At 44.7% G+C, this 16501-nt stretch overlaps 1 protein-coding gene across 2 annotated transcripts; it reads left to right on the top strand.

Moving 5' to 3' along the window:
• Positions 1-268: 268 nt before the first annotated feature.
• On the top strand, positions 269-4085 carry wdr74 (WD repeat domain 74). 2 transcript variants are annotated; one of them, XM_029517047.1, is made up of 3 exons: positions 269-914; positions 1982-2505; positions 3835-4085. In XM_029517047.1, the coding sequence occupies exons 1-2, from the start codon at positions 306-308 to the stop codon at positions 2498-2500; spliced, it is 1128 nt and encodes a 375-aa protein (XP_029372907.1). In that variant the 5' UTR covers positions 269-305; the 3' UTR covers positions 2501-2505; positions 3835-4085. The 2 variants fall into 2 exon arrangements, with proteins under 2 accessions (XP_029372907.1, XP_029372908.1); XM_029517048.1 differs by lacking the exon at positions 3835-4085 and adding an exon at positions 2586-3828.
• Positions 4086-16501: the final 12416 nt, after the last annotated feature.

A 16501-nucleotide genomic window follows, 5' to 3' on the forward strand; every position in this document is an offset into this window, starting at 1 on the left:
AATGAAGAGAGAATGGAGAATGGATGAATTTGGGGTGAAAACAAGTGTTTACCTGAGGATTCTTTATTTTAACTACCTCAAAATATTCGAATTTGTTTTCCTTGATATCACGGGGCTGATCGGCAGAATATAGGAAGCATTGAACAATTGACATGATGGGACACACTCTTACACAGTAGGTGGCGGCATGCAACTAATAGATGTTTGCAATCCGCCAATAAATTAAGAAGAAGAAGAAGAAGAAGACTGACGTAATTTTGGAGCGACACAGTCAAAAAGGAAGCACGCGTGTTTGATCCGGAGAGATGGGGGACCGTCGCCGTTTGTGTACCGTGTGGCTGGGATCAGAGACAGGAATCCTGAAGGGGGTCGATGTGTCCCGGAAACAGGCCTTAAATTTCTGCAACTCGAGTCATCTTAGCCGAGAACAGGAGGTCCGCAGCCTGTGTTGGGGAGACCCGGCCGAGAGCGAGTTGCTGGTCGGCTCGGCGGACGGAACCGTCAAGACATTTAGCGTAGAGAAAGGGGACTTCACCGATTCCCGGCGATGTGGAAACCCGGCCGAGGGTTGTTTCACGGGGCTGGCACCCCTCAGTGGTTCGGCATTGGTCACCTGCGGGGAGTCCGGGATGCTGCGGGTCTGGAGGGAAGACAGCAGTCAGCCGGCTATCGAGCTCAATGCGGGGAAGAACGTGTGCAGGATGCGGCAGAGTCCGGTAAACCAGCACAGCGTCGCGACGGGTGGTAAAGAGAACGGCCTGAAGATCTGGGACCTGGAGAGGCCCGAAAAGCCGGTGTTCACAGCCAAAAACCTGCGGGACGATTGGCTGGACCTACGACAGCAACACTGGGTCAGAGACATGGCCTTCATCCCAAACACCGACAAAGTCATCACCTGCACAGGTTTTCACCAGGTGAGTCCACTAGAGCACAAACTCAATTTCATGTTAAAGTTTTAGCTGATGGTCAATGGAGCTTTGAGAACTTCACCTGCAAGACGTTTTCTTCAAGTCAAGATGCAGTTTTAAGGGGCTATTCTGTAAACAACATAAGCACGGTGGTCACTTCAACATATAGAAAGAAAACACATCAGCTAAATGAGACACTTTGAGTTATGCATGTGTTTGGGTGTAAACAGCACAAATGGACCCTGAATTCTGCAAAAGTAAAAAACAAATCACAGCTTGCATTATTCACTTTAGCTTTTTGGCTGTTGGAAGTTGGCTTCCAAATATCCCCCAAAAAACTGCCACAAATGGTGAGGAAACATTTAAGGGAAGCTGGCTTGAAGAGTTGTATCTGCAAAACAACACTATTTTGACCACAGAGAGAGATGAATGAGCAAAAGCAACCCTAACCCACACAATGAAACAAATTCTCCTTAACCATAACCCTAACCCATGCAGTACCAGCTGGACTAAGACTTGTGGGTTGGAAGTATGTTTTGCAGCAAAATAGGGATCATAAACATTTTTCCAGGCTCTGTCAGGGTTGCTTAGAACATAAGATCTCTCTCCAATTGAGATTGTATGGAATGATTTGGATCAATCAGTCAGAAAAGTGCATCCCACAAATCAGCAGTCTGTCATTGATGGACTTAAAGTTGGAATACATTTCCAGGCACCTCCCTTTTTATATGGAAAAAATAGCATGAATGCTTCATATGTTCTTGTAAAAGCCAAAGGAGGTGACTCTGAAGAAAGCTACTCTAGACAAAAAAACAACCCACAAATGGCTGATAATTATAGGTATTGATTATGACTATCATAATCATGTTTATTTTATTGCAAAGTATACAAATGAATCCAAACTTTTGGCCTGTAGTGTATGTGTAGTAAATTGTCATTGCTTTTAACGTTTATTTGTATTGATTGTTTCCTCCATTAGATTTGGGTGTCTTGAAAGGCCCTTATAAATGAAATGTATTTACATTGTCAAGACCTCACATTACTTTGTTCTGTGTCACTGTCCACTCTGTCAGATCCACATCTTTGACCCGTTGTCCCCTCAGCGCCGCCCAATCATGGAGGCAAAGTATGGAGAGTACCCACTCACCACTTTGTCCCTGCCTGCCTCCGGTAACATGGTTGTTGTAGGAAACACCCACGGCCAAATTGCTATGCTGGACCTGAGGAAAGGTCTGGTCTGTGGCTGTCTGAAAGGTCTGGTAGGAGGCGTACGGGGGCTGCAGTGTCACTCCTCTCAACCAGTGGTGGCGTCCTGCGGCCTGGACCGCTTCCTCCGCATTCACAGTCTGGAGGACCGCAAGCTGCTGCATAAAGTTTATCTCAAATCCAGACTCAACTGTCTCTTGCTGCCCAGCCGGGACCTTGAGGACAGAGGAGGGGCAACAGAGGGGGAGGGGCTGAGCCAAGAGTTGAAGGTGGAGGAGGACGAAGTGTGGGACACTATGGAGCAGGTGGGAGAAGGTGATGACAAGCCAAAGAGGAAAAGCACAGAGGGGAAGGAAGTGCCTCAGAAAAAGAGCAAGAAAAGATGAGACAGGTATGGTCAGATCCTGAGACATTTGAAACCAGGTGTGTCATAGGGGTTATTTTATTTTATTTTTTTTTTTTTCTGCGCAGACCACAAAGAAGATTTGAACAAAGACCCACCAGGCCACTTTTGCCTCTGCCATTTTGATAAACATGCATTTTGTGGAAATATTTAGTCAAAATAATCTTATTACAGTGGTTCCCAACTAAAATGTATTTACAGGAGCCTTGCTATTTAACATCCCTCAAGTTAAATAGTAAATATTTCTCTCTCTCGCTCTATTGCTCTCTCTCGATAGATAGATAGATAGATAGATAGATAGATAGATAGATAGATAGATAGATAGATACACACTCTCAGCTTCACGTGAATGTCAACCATTAACACAGCAAAGACAGTTATTTGATAGAGATATGGAAGGAAACCCATATCTATGAAACTGAGGTCATGAACCCCCCCCATGCATTACCTAGGTTTGAAGTCATTATTTCATACTGGACCGTGTCTTATTTAAATACCACTGATATAGACCACCTAGTACTCAGATAATTCATTGTTCCGCGCTTATTTTCAAGTGAACGACAGGAAGCCTTGCAGATGCTATGGTGTGGCAGAACAGCCCCTCTTTTAGGACTGCCGATGTGATCAGATCACATCATGTGTTGAAAGTGCTGCCAAGAAAAAACTAGGTTACCTAGAGTACTGCCATCAACTTCTGTGCATGCAGATTTGAAACTCTCTCCCAGTTTTATTGAGGTAGATGGACCATGTTGTCGAGTTCCAGTTCTGCTCAACTGTGCATGTTCAAATGAAATCTGAGCAAGACAAGACTTGAATCTGGACGGTCTCCAGTAACACAGTTTAGTGCTTGAGAAGTAGCAACATAGCTGTGGTCTCTATTGCTGTGTAACCCCTACCTGCACCCATCACTAAGATAGTATTAAATATCAAATAAAAAATTTGGGGTTGACTTTGATCAGATTTACCTGCCTATTTGTTAGATTTGACCTACACTATCTACCTCAAATAACACACACAACAGCAGACTGACAATTTTAATGTATATTGAACCCAATAAAGATCCTTCACAACGCAGTATCTCGAAAAGGTAAGTAAATTAAAGTGAACATTGCATTAAAATACCACAGTACCTTTTTGTCAACGCAAAGTTGGATTCACAGTGCACAGTTCTTTTTAGTACTCCCATTGGATATTTTGAACCAAAAAGGAAAATGAAATTTCAGGCAGGGAAAAGGAAATTGTCACTAAGTTAAAATGAATAGGGGAAAAAAATAAATAAAATAAATGCACTCAAAGTCCTACCATCCTCTTTCCCAGTGAGTGTCCAATGAGTGTTGCAATGGGGAGGATATGGAGATGTGGACGTGTACGGCCCCTTTTCCGAAGATGGGTGGCAACCAGGATGCAGATGAATGACAGCAGAAGATGGGAGAGGAACCGAGGGCTGAGGACGCAATCGAGGGGCTCAAAAAAAATATCAATAAATAAAATCAGCCTATACAAGAAAATTACTCACCTAGTTCATAATAAAGGTCCATGTGGATGTATTTAAATAAAGTTGTGGCTGAACAGTGTACATTTGACTTTTTTTCATGACTTCTTAATAGCCATCATAACTCACAGTACACAAAACATGAATTCAACCCTACCCTCACCTGGTGTTAGCTGGGATTGGCTCCATTCATGAAAAATGAATTATGATTTCTGTTAATAGTAACAATAACATTAGACATATCACTGAGCAGAAAGTATATTAAATGTACAATTACTCTAAAGACCACTCAGTAACTGGTCACATCGGACGGACCACAAGACAGAACAGCGGGGAGCTGATCAGGATCAGGACCAGTATCTTTAGCGCCCCCTAGTGGTAGTGACCATTGGTCCATGCCAAGGAACAGTTGGTCATGACAGCGGCTGGCCACGAAGACACGGACATACATAATCGATAGTACAACTACGAATAATAATAATTTAAACTTTGTTTATTTCTATTAATAACAGTGATCAATAACATTGGATAGACAAACGATTACGGCTACTCACATTTATTCATCTGACAATGTTGCAGTGAGAAAAGGGAAAGTGTCTCTTAAAAATAACTACAAACAAACAAATACTCAACAGATCACTCAACTGGTCCAGACAACAGAATAGATCACAGAGGAGGTGGTCAGGACCAACAATTTATATTTCATTTATATGGTCATGACCACTGGTCCGTACCAGGGACCATGGTACCATGGATTTTCAAGAAAAATTATCTGGCTCAACACTTATACTGCCAGCAGTGACCCTAAGACAGGATGTCTCAAAATGCCAAGGACCACTTTGTCAAAAAATTTTATAAATTCAGGGACCACCTGCCCACGTTGTCCTGAAAGGGCCAGTAGTAATTGTAAGACTGTACAAATGTAACTGCTCATGAACATATTCTTGAAGAACGGTCTCTGTGTACTGTACGTGTGTTTTAATAAAAAATGTGTAATTGCTGCATTATTACAACAATAAAACTGCTGTAGCCTATAAGACGCACCTTTTCTCATTGAAAATGGGGTGTCATACACTGGATATGCTGTAAAAGGCCGTCCACACTGAGAATAATAACTAAAACTATAAAGATAATGATGTGAGCATTCACAATATGAACTATATATCCTGTAAATACCGATGTCAGCAGCTCATGAAACAAAGTAGGCTATTAACAGACCAAACTGACAGCTGCGAATGTTGAAGCGTGAATGTGCAAAAGTGCACAAACTACCAGCTATTCCGTGTCAGTGACACACACATCTGAATGATAAGGATTCACTCATTTCCACTGGATGGATGAGAGGATGATGTTTTGTTCGACTCTGGGGCTGACACAGTCTGAGGGCAGTGAGCTTGGTGAACCTATTGCGACTTTCACTCCACAACTCAGATGAAGAGTTTTTGGGACTCCAGTAATACATAATGATGTATATACATGATATATGCAGAGGTAAAATTGTGCCAGGGCCGTCTGTGGCTGAGGTTTGGCGTTTTTTCCAACGAGCTTAAGTCAAGACATGCCATTTAAGCTAACGAGTTTGACACGTGTTTTAGATGTTGTAGGAGGTAAATTATGGGGTTAATTTTGTTAAAAAATTTCAACAAAAATACAACTTGTGCTCAGATCCCTTCACAAACTACTAAATACATGCTTTCTGTTGATTTCTGCTGGAAATTGCTTAATTTACTGTTTTTACAAGAGTTCAGAAGCAATTCAACATGTAGAGTGGGTTTTTCACATTTCAACAAAAATTCAGGCAAAGTTGTCAAATTGCTTCACAAAGTGATGGAAAGATGTTTTCTGTAGATTTCTGATAGAAATTGCTTAATTTACTGTTTTTACAAGATTTAAGAAGCAATTCAGCATGTAGAGTGAGTTTTTCACATTTCAACAAAAATTCAATTCATGTGCTCAGATCTCTTCACAAACTAATAAATACCTGTTTTCTGATGATTTTCTGCTGGAATTGCTTTTCTCACTATTTTTCCAGGATTCCACAAGCATATCACCATGTACAGTGAGTTTTTCACATTTCAACAATGGAACGAAATTTCTCCCATCTTTTCACAAACTAATAAATACATGCTTTCTGTTCATATTCTGCTTGAAACTGCTAATTTCACTATTTTTCCAGGAGTCCACAAGCTTTTCAACATGTAGAGTGACTTTTTCACATATCATCAAAAATACAGCCAAAGTGCTGAAATCTCTTCACAAACTAATAAATACATGATTTACTTTGATATTCTGCTTGAAATTTCTTATTTCACTATTTTTCAAGGATTCCACAAGCAATTCACCATGTACAGTGGTTTTTTCACATTTCAACAAAAATACAGCAAGATTGCCAACATCTCTTCACAAATTAACAAATATATGATTTTTGTTGATATTCTGCTTGAAATTGCTTGTTTCACAATTTTTCGAGGAGTCCACGTGAAATTTAGCATGTAGAGTGACTGTTACGACCAGCTCCTTTGGGGAAAAGGAAGTAACATAAAAACCTGATGGAAAGAGGTAAAATAAAATGTATTTATTAATAAAAGTAAGCGAAAGTAAGCACCTTAAGCAGTTAAGGTGGCCAACGGGGAACACAAAAGGGCCACAGTCAAAACATCAGCACAAAATGAAAAGACAAAACCATTAACAGCGTACAACAAAATGTCTACAATGGTAGATCTTAGATAAGCACAAGAATCCCGAATCGGGGATTCGGGACAAAAGCAAATGGCCACAGCGCAATGGCGAGTCAGAGTATGGGGAAACCCAGCTCGCCCAGAACAAAGGATTGACAGCTGTTTTATACAACAGGAGGGCCCAGCTGATCAGCTGTTTGGCTACAGCTGGAGCAGTGAGGGCGCGAGGTACGCAAAGTCGCTCCTGGGGAATTCCTGATGATGTTGGTATCCCCCCCTCTCGCAGGATCTGCCAGGTGATCTGCTCGAAACAACCACAGAGAGAGAGAGAGACAGACAGACAGATCCCCAATAATACGGCAGCGGCCGTAACACCCCTCACCTTAAAAAGCAAACTCTGTTTGTTGTACAAAAACAACACTGAAACTCTCTCTCTCACGATCTGGACAGCACATCGGCTATGACATTATCTGACCCCTTTTTATGCCTAATCTCCAAGTGATGATCCTGGATGATCAGTGCCCACCGCATGAGTCTTTGATTGTGATTATACATGCACTTCAAGAAAACGAGTGGGTTGTGATCAGTGTAGACCACCGCTGGCAGAGGACTGGAACCCATGCAGGAGCATTACACATGCCGAAAGCCATCACTGTGTACTGCAAGAAGGTATCGGGGGTCACAAAGGCAGAAATCTCAGACACGCGGTTAGTTAGAGGGACTTGCCAATACCTTTTTAGCAAATCTAACTTGCTGACAAATTTCGCGGACCCAATTGTGTCAATGCAATCTTCCATTCTCGGAAGAGGATACGAGTCCAGAACAGTTACGGCATTAACCTTATGGAAATCAGTAATAAAGCGTGGGGAACCGTCAGATTTTGCTTCCACGAGACATGGAGAACTCCAGGAACTGGAGCTTGGCACAGCTAAACTGTTTTCTAGCAGATAGTTTGTCTCTTCTTTCATTAATTTGCGTTTCACAGGGTGAACCTGGTAAGGATGTTGACGGATGGGTTTTGCCTCTTTCACATCAATAAAATGGTGCAATGCTGCAAAATGGTGGTGCGAGTTGGCACATCACCAAAGAGGCAGGAGTATCTATGGATTAATGTCGTTATGTCACCCAGTTGCGCGCAGGTCAAGTGGCTTAACTGGGATGAGAGTGTTTTTAGCATCTCTGATATTGGCAGGCGAGGAGTTTGATGGGATAACTGACGCTCTTTAAATCATCCTCATCAGTCAAACTGTTAGAAGGCTCTATGACAATTAGCGCACTGACTGCAGCAGGTGTTGATTTTACGGGAACTACGGTTGAAACAGAGTTTGGTTCACGTGTGATATAAGCCTTCAGCATGTTTATGACATACGCAAGTTTTGCGCCTTCTCTCTGGGGTAGCAATGACGTAGTCTGTTTCGCTGAGGCGTTCACAAACCTCAAGGACCGGAGAATCTGGCCAAAGGCGCAGATCCAAGAATAGGCAACAAGGCCAACACTATCTCCAACGTTAAAGCGGCGCAAGACGGCAGAACAGTCATATTTCTTTTTCATTACCTTTTCAGACAACGACAAATTCCTCTTAGCAAATGTGTTAGCACGGTGTAATCATTCGCAGAATTTACTCAAAGTCGAGCACGTTTCCTCACCAGGGAGGCCAGAGGAGAGGAACCCCTCCTTTAGGGATTTGAGTGGACCACAGACAGTATGTCCAAAAACAAGCTCGGCTGGACTGAATCCTAAGGATTTTGGACGGCTGCACAGGTGATGCAATGATGCCATTGTTCCAGTGCACCTTGAGATTCTGGGTGGTAAGTGCTGGATACACAGTTTTTGACGTTTAAAGTTTTTAGGACCTGTTTGAACAGTCACGACTGAAAGTTTGTCCCTTCGTCTGTCTGAATTACTTGAGGGAGGCCGAATGTAGAGAAGAATTTTGTCAGTGCTTTGACTACGGAGGTAGATGTGATTTTACGTAGCGCGATTGCCTCAGGGTAACGAGTGGCAGCGCACATAAGAGTGAGTAGATATTGATTTCCATTTTTAGTGCGGGGCAATGGGCCTACACAGTCCATGATTATTTTTTCAAAGGGCTCACCTATTGCAGGGATAGGATGGAGTGGAGCAAGTGGAAGGACTTGGATCGGTTTACCCGTTAACTGGCAAACATGGCAACTTTGGCAGAATTTTGCAACATTACATTTCAGTCCTGGCCAGAAGAAATGTTTCAAAATCATTTGGTAGGTCTTATTTATCCCCAAATGACCTGACCAGTTACTTTCATGAGCAATAGAAAGCACGTGTTGATACACAACAGGAATCACAATCTGATAGGCACTAGATTCAGGGTCAACCACAGCAGGACTCCATCTAGGCACTAGAATTCCTTTGTTAATCAGATAGGCTACTGATTCATCGGTTGCTTTGGTACTTACCACACTTTGAAAGCAACACTTTATTGTCAGGTCAGCCCTCTGCTCAGTGGCTTGTATGGGAATGCTATAACCACATGACGATTTGTCAGAAAACGGCAAGGCACTAGCCAGGATCACAGATAGAGAGCCACCGTTGTCTCTCAGAATGTGCACAGGGCACTGATCATCAGACTCACCTGTAAGAGATACAAACCCCTCAAAAACAAATGGCTTGAAGCAGGGGTCTATATGATCAGAAGAGACAGAATTAATATCAAGACGCTTTACCGTTTTAATCAACCCTATGCCTTTAGGAGTCGACCCCTTAACATTTTGCTCTTTTCTCTTAAGAGTGGGGCAGTCAGCAATGAGATGTCCAGATCAGTGGCAATTTCAAAAAAAAAAAAAAAAAAAAACCACAAGAAACTTGTGTGACAAAAAAATAAAAAAATAAAAAAATGGACCAGACTCAGTGATTACCTTCCTAGCAACAAACTTTTGCCCTGCTCTATGTTCCCTACAGATAATATCCAACTAGGCCAGTGAGCGGTGACAGCTATCATGTCTTTGGGGTCATCAGGTGGGAACCTCCTTTCACCGGTGTTTCATCTAGTTAGGCCCGGTAGACCGTGAACACTGGCGTCCCAGAGTCACCCCCTAATGCCAGCCATCACCACTCCTCACACAAAGACAACTATCTCAAACAGCATGACTGTCAACTACTCTGACCTCTCACCAACTGCACCAGTGAAAGTGGGGTGGGGATACAGACCCTAGTTTGGGTAGGGGGGAGAAATAGAAGAGGTGGAGATAAAAGTAGGGACAGGATACAGACCCTGGTTCGGGTAGGGGGGCATGAAAGTATAGAGGGTGAAGGAGGTGGAGGCAATACAAGCTACACTAGCAGATTCAGCAACTAAACTCACCTGAACAATCTTTTATTCAAACAAAATCAACACACCAGTATGTAGTAACACTCTCTCTCATCTCGCTTGTTAACCGTCTTGGTCTGAACATTGTGCTGTGCTGGAACACAAGGCTTTTCTGGTGCAGACAGAAACACTGACTTGTGTGTAAGCACGTACTCGTCAGCCAGTACAGAGGCAGTGGAGAGAGAGGACACTTTCTGTTTGTTTAAATAAACCACAATGCGCTCAGGCAAACATTTCTTAAACTCTTCGTGCAGAATTAACTCACGGAGTGAATCAAAGTCACTTGCTTTACATGAATTACACCATTTGTCAAAGAGATTTCCCTTCTCCCTTCCAAACGCAACATAAGTTTGTGCTGGGGCTTTTTGGTGTTTTCTAAACCTTTGCCGATAGGCTTCAGGGACCATTTCATAAGCACGCAAAATAGACATTTTAACAGAATCATAATTTAAGCTCTCCTGTAACGGCAGAGCAGCAACAGCTTCTTGAGCTTTAACGTGAATTTTACATTGTAGCAGGAGTGGCCATACATCATAGGGCCACTGGAGTGCAGAAGCAATGCGTTTAAACGCAGCAAAATAACTGTCTCTGAATGGAGGAACTAGAGAGATGTGTTTACTGATGTCAAAAGACTCACGGGTAAAGCTAGTAGAAGGGGAAGACTTACTTGCATCCGCAGATGCACTCAGTGCTTTGCCTTCTTTCACTTACCTCATCAGTCTCCCTCTGTACAACAGCTTTGCTCTCAGTTTTAGGCTCAGACCCTGATGCACCCACATGATTAATCCCAGTTCCAGTTTACCTATGACTAAAGTTTTTACATCTCTTTTTAGAATAGTTGTTGCAACAGAAATTTTGAAATGAGCAGCTATCTCAATCAAGTGATCTTTTCTGCATTTATGAACTTCCTCCAATGACGGGTTCTCTAAGAAGCTGTTCAAATCAAAGGACGCCATTTTCACTCTTACTTGTCAAGAATTACCTTTAATTTAATAATACCCCCCCTCTTTTTTATTTTTTACATTTTTTTGGGGGGGGGGTTCCGAGTCTCCTTTAACAACAGATGGATTGATGACAGATTCAATCTCATAAGGGCCAATGTAGCGTGGTGAGAGTTTCTTGGAATCTGTCTTTAATGGAATGTCTCTAGCGGATAACCAAACTTTCTGACCTGGCTGATAGATGGGAGCTGGGATTCTATGGGGGTCCGCAAGGTGCTGGTTGCAGTCAGCTGTGTGACGCAGGGTAGCACGGGTCTCCTTCCAGATCCTGCGGCAGCGACGGAGGTCAGCCTGTACTGAAGGCACAGAGACTTCCTCTTCCTGAGCTGGGAACAAAGGGGGTTAATAACCTAGAGAACAAAAGGGGACATACCAGTTGCAGTGCAGGTCAGCGAGTTGTGGGCATACTCAACCCAGGGAAGGTGTGAGCTCCAGGAAGAGGGATCTTTTGCAACCACACAGCGGAGGGCAGCTTCCAGGTCCTGATTAGCACGCTCAGTTTGACCATTAGTTTGGGGATGAAAACCAGATGAGAGACTCACTGATGCTCCAAGAGTTCGACAAAATGACTTCCATACCTGAGAGAGGCCTCTGTCAGACACTATGTCCAAAGGGATGCCATGGAAACGGAAAACATGATGGACCAGCAGCTCTGAAGTCTCGAGGGCTGTGAGGAGTTTAGGTACAGGCACAAAATGCACAGCCTTTGAGAAACGGTCAATAATTCTAAGTATGGTTGTGTTACCTTCAGACGGGGGTAACCCAGTGACAAAATCGATAGCAATATGGGACCATGGAAGGCCAGGTATTTGCAGTGGGCGGAGCAGACCAGCTGGAGGGCGGTGGCTGGCCTTTCCCCGAGCACACATAGTGCACGCCATGACAAAGCCTCGAGTATCAGCATCCATGGTGGGCCACCAGAAGCGCCTCTTCAGGAGAGAGAGAGTGCGGCCAATTCCAGGATGACTGGCAAAACAAGAAGAGTGACCCCACTGGAGAACCTGGGAACGGACAGCGTTAGGCACATAAACATGATTTGGGGGTCCGTTACCTGGATCAGGCTGGGTGTGCTGTGCTTCATTGATGAGGGATTCAGTCTCCCAGGTAATAGCTGCCACAACACAGGAGGTAGGGAGAATGGTGTCGGGGGGAGCACATATTTCTTCACAGACATGCTGGCGGGAGAGAGCATCCTGCTTAACATTTCTAGTACCAGGGCAGTAGGTGAGTGTGAACCGAAAGCGGCCATTAAACAATGCCCAGCGGGCTTGGCGTGAGCTCAGGCGTTTGGCTTTTTGAATGTAGGCAAGATTTTTATGGTCTGTCCATACTATGAAGGGATGCTCAGCACCTTCCAGCCAATGTCTCCATTCCTCCAATGCCAGTTTTATTGCAAGCAACTGACGATTCCCAACATCATAGTTGTGTTCGGCAGGGGACAGACGGCGAGAGAAAAAAAAGCACAGGGGTGGAGCTTCTGACCTGAAGCAGAGCACTGGGAGAGAACAGCCCCGACTCCAATATCTGAAGCATCCACAATAAACTGACGCGAAGGGTGAGGCTGAACTAAAACAGGTGCAGCAGTGAAGCACCTCTTAGTTCTGTGAAAGCCTGCTCGGCCTCTGCAGTCCAGGAGAAGGGTACAGCAGAGGAGGTGAGCTTGGTTAGGGGTGCGGCTACACGACTGTAGTCTCTAATGAAGCGTCGGTAGAAATTAGCAAAGCCCAGGAACCATTGAAGCTGTTGCACAGAAGTGGGGGTTGGCCATGCTGCCACTGCCTGAATCTTGTCAGGATCCGTCTTCACCTGCCCTCCTTCAATGATGTACCCCAGAAAGCTCACTGAACTGACATGAAACTCACATTTCTCTGCCTTAACGTACAGCTTGTTCTCCTGAAGACGTTGCAACACCTGGCGGACATGTTGAATGTGCTCCTCCATGCTCCGAGAGAAAACCAGGATGTCATCAAGGTAAACAAAGACGGAGCAGTTGAGCAGGTCTCGAAGCACATCATTAACCAGAGCCTGGAAGACAGCTAAGGCATTTGTCAGCCCAAAAGGCATAACCAGATACTCGAAGTGTCCAAGGGGTGTGTTGAAGGCGGTCCCTCCCATATCCAAACCAGATGGTAGGCATTTCTCAGGTCCAGTTTACTGAAGACTGTGGCATTCTGTAGGGGCTCGAAGGCAGAGCTAATCAGAGGCAGGGGGTATTTGTTCTTAATAGTGATGTTATTCAGGCCACGATAATCAATACAGGGACGGAGAGTGTGATCTTTCTTAGACACAAAGAAAAACCCCGCACCAACAGGGGAGGAGGATGGGCGAATGATTCCTGCTGCTAGAAAATCCTTGATGTACTTCTCAATAGATTCTCTCTCTGGACGGGAGAGGTTGTACAAACAGCTGGTAGGGATGGGGGCTCCTGGGAGGAGGTCAATACCACAGTCATACGGGCGGTGAGGAGGAAGGGATAGGGCATGTTGTTTACTGAAGACCTCACTGAGGTCGTGATATTCGGGAGGAACAAGGGAAAGATCAGAAGGTTCTGATTTGGATGATGAGGTTGGAGTATCAACCTCATCATGTCTACAATTGTGCAGATTGCAGACATGTAGAATGGCAGTAGGAACTCCAGCTCACCACTTTTGCTGCTGTCCAGTTGATATGGGGATTATGCAGTCTCAGCCAAGGCTGTCCAAGTATTAACGGGGCCAGAGAGGATGAGATGAGGTGAAACTGAATCTGCTCACGGTGATTTCCTGAGAGGATGAGAAGCAGGGGACAAGTTTTGTGAGTAACCCAAGCCAGAAGTCTCCCATCTTGAGCATCAGCATCCATGGGTCTAGCAAGTGGCTCAAAAGGGATGCTATCTTGGGAGGCGAGATTAATATACAAAAAATTCTCATCGTTACCAGAGTCTACCAAGGCTGACAAGGGCAACATCTCAACTCCCCTCCTGAGTTGAGGAAGTGGCCTGTCTGGCCACAATACAGGCACTCGCCTGCCCTTATTCTTTGGTAACGTTCGGATGGGGACAAATGTGCCCGGGCCAGCTGCATGGGCTCTTTAACAGATGGGACAGAGGTGGCAGCACTGGCAGGAGGATTACTGGGGTTGGTTCTCACATGAGGGGGAGATGGATTGTGAGAAATGGGCCAGGATGGTGGGCGGCTAACTCGCTCCCTACGACGTTCTTGTAGGCGGTTATCGATTTTGATGGACAGGGAAATGAGGGAGTCTAGACTGTTGGTATCGTCTCTTGCTGCCAATTCATCCTTGACTACAGCATTAAGCCCATTCAGAAAAACTCCCTGGAGGGACTCATCATTCCAGCCAGAATCTGCAGCTATAGTCCTAAACTCAACTGAATGTGTAGTTTAGTGTAGGTTGATGGCTGCTGTTCGAAGACTAAGGAACACTGCGTCAAGAAGGCCCTGCATGTTCCCAAATCCCCGGACTAGCACTCCGGCTCTCTGGCTGGGAGAACAGGAGAGGCTGCAGCGACCACTGGTGGAGACTGGCTGGGCTGGGCTTCAGGCGCAGGGTTGGAAAGGTGAGTAGAGAAAAAAAATCCACCTGACTCCCAATTCGAACTACCTGAGTTGAAGTCCTCATTGAGTCCTGAGGGTTTCCATAACTTCTTGGAGAAGCTGCTCATGGTGACCAACACGAGCACCTTGTCAGGCTGGGACTCACACAGGACTCAGGAGCAGAGGTTTTGTCAGTCACAGACTTTATTCTCGGTAGCAATGACCTCAGAACCGAGTGAATAAAGGAAACCAGGCTATGAAACCTTAACTGTAGCGGGGAGTCACGAGGGAAAAAGGGGAACAACACAAAACTCTCCGTAGGGAGGAAAACCTGACTAAACAAAAGAAAACTCACTCGCGCTATTAAGCGGAGGATCAAGGTAACTCTCTAAAAATGTATAAAAACTCAAAATCACTCTCAAGGAGGAAAAACACAAAAGCTATGAACATTAATCTAAATAACAGATTGTACAAAAAAAAAAAAAAAAAAAAAATCGCTCATATTGAGGAAAAACAAAAGGCTATTGTTGGAAACGAGCTAACTCAGATATAGAAGTTTACAAACAAAAATTCACTCCGTAGAGGATCAAAGGCTTACACAAGGAGACGAGGACTGTGGCTTGGACACACGCTGGTGTGAGACATGAAATGACAACACACTGGCACAAGACAAGGGAAAGACAGGCTATTTGAACTGTGAGGGAAAATGGGGAACAGGTGGAGACAATCGGTAATCAGGAGGACACACCGGAGACATGAGGAAGGGCAAGTGTTCTGAAACGAGAGGAGAGTTAGGCATTTCAAAATAAAACAGGAAATGACGAGACACAGTGAGCCCAGACAAGACAACCTCACCACGGTGTGACACACCTTGGGCAGCAAGGGCATGACGGAGTGAGTCAGAGTCAGCATGGGAAAAAAACAGGGTCTCGGGGGGAGGGATCTGTGTCTGCTGGGTCCATTGTGGCCAGATCGTTATGTTATAATATAAAGGAATGATGAATGCAGCATGAGGAGAAGATGTCCATGGGATGGAGGCTGAGGGGAGTTGGTCGATGGCCAAGGTACAGAGACGGGGGTGGAGGATCTTAGCTGGCTGGAAGCGTGGCTGGCAGGCTGGCAGGCAGGCAGGCAGGCAGACAGACAGGCAGGCAATCAACAGTGATAGATACAACGATCTGGCGAAGACTGGAGAAGAGCACCAGTGTTTTTAAACTGAAGGGGTTGATACTGGATGGATCTCAGGTGAACAGCAGGGAACAAGTGAGTTGAATGATGCAATTAGGAGCCCAGAGGAGAGAGGGAGTTGCCACGCCCACAGCACAGACACAGACACACACAGACAGGGGGAGGGGAAACAGGACAGGGGAAAAAAAAACACAGGGAGCAAATGTCACGGCCAGGGCTGTGACACTGAAATCTCTTCACAAACTAATAAATTCATGCTTCCTGTTGATAATTTGCTTGAAACTGCTTATTTCATAATTTTTCAGGAGTCCACAAGCTATTCAGCACGTCGAGTGATTTTTTTTTCACATTTCAACAAAAATGGAACGAAAATTCTGTACAGCCTGAGGAACATAAAAGGCAAATGACAACCACAGACGGACAGCAGCCCAATAACATGGACCAAGAAAAGGAGGATCTTCGACCAGGTCTGGCCTTGGACACTTGCATGCAGCCTTTCGACATAGCACAGGAAGTTCTATCCTATGGAGATGGGATATTTAGCGTCGCTCCTGCCCTAGGAAACAAACCTGTCAGCTTCTTTGCTGTACCCAAACTTGAAGCAATGGCCTTTCCTGTCCAGTTCCCAACTGGACAAAATGCATTGGATGAGGTCAGGGAAATCAAATTGTCCCCAAGTAAATATTTAAACGCGAGGCTCTTCTGTGTGGACACCCGGTTTGCGAAGGACCAAACTTCCCTCTTCTTTG

The sequence above is a fragment of the Echeneis naucrates genome, chromosome 13, assembly GCF_900963305.1.
Source record: "Echeneis naucrates chromosome 13, fEcheNa1.1, whole genome shotgun sequence".
Classification (NCBI taxonomy): domain Eukaryota; kingdom Metazoa; phylum Chordata; class Actinopteri; order Carangiformes; family Echeneidae; genus Echeneis; species Echeneis naucrates.

Excerpts from the sequence above, each read along its gene's own strand:
- wdr74 (XM_029517047.1), top strand. The coding sequence starts at position 306 with ATGGGGGACCGTCGCCGTTTGTGTACCGTGTGGCTGGGATCAGAGACA. Across the intron at positions 915-1,981 it reads CCTGCACAGGTTTTCACCAG|ATCCACATCTTTGACCCGTT; the intron begins GTGAGTCCACTA and ends CCACTCTGTCAG.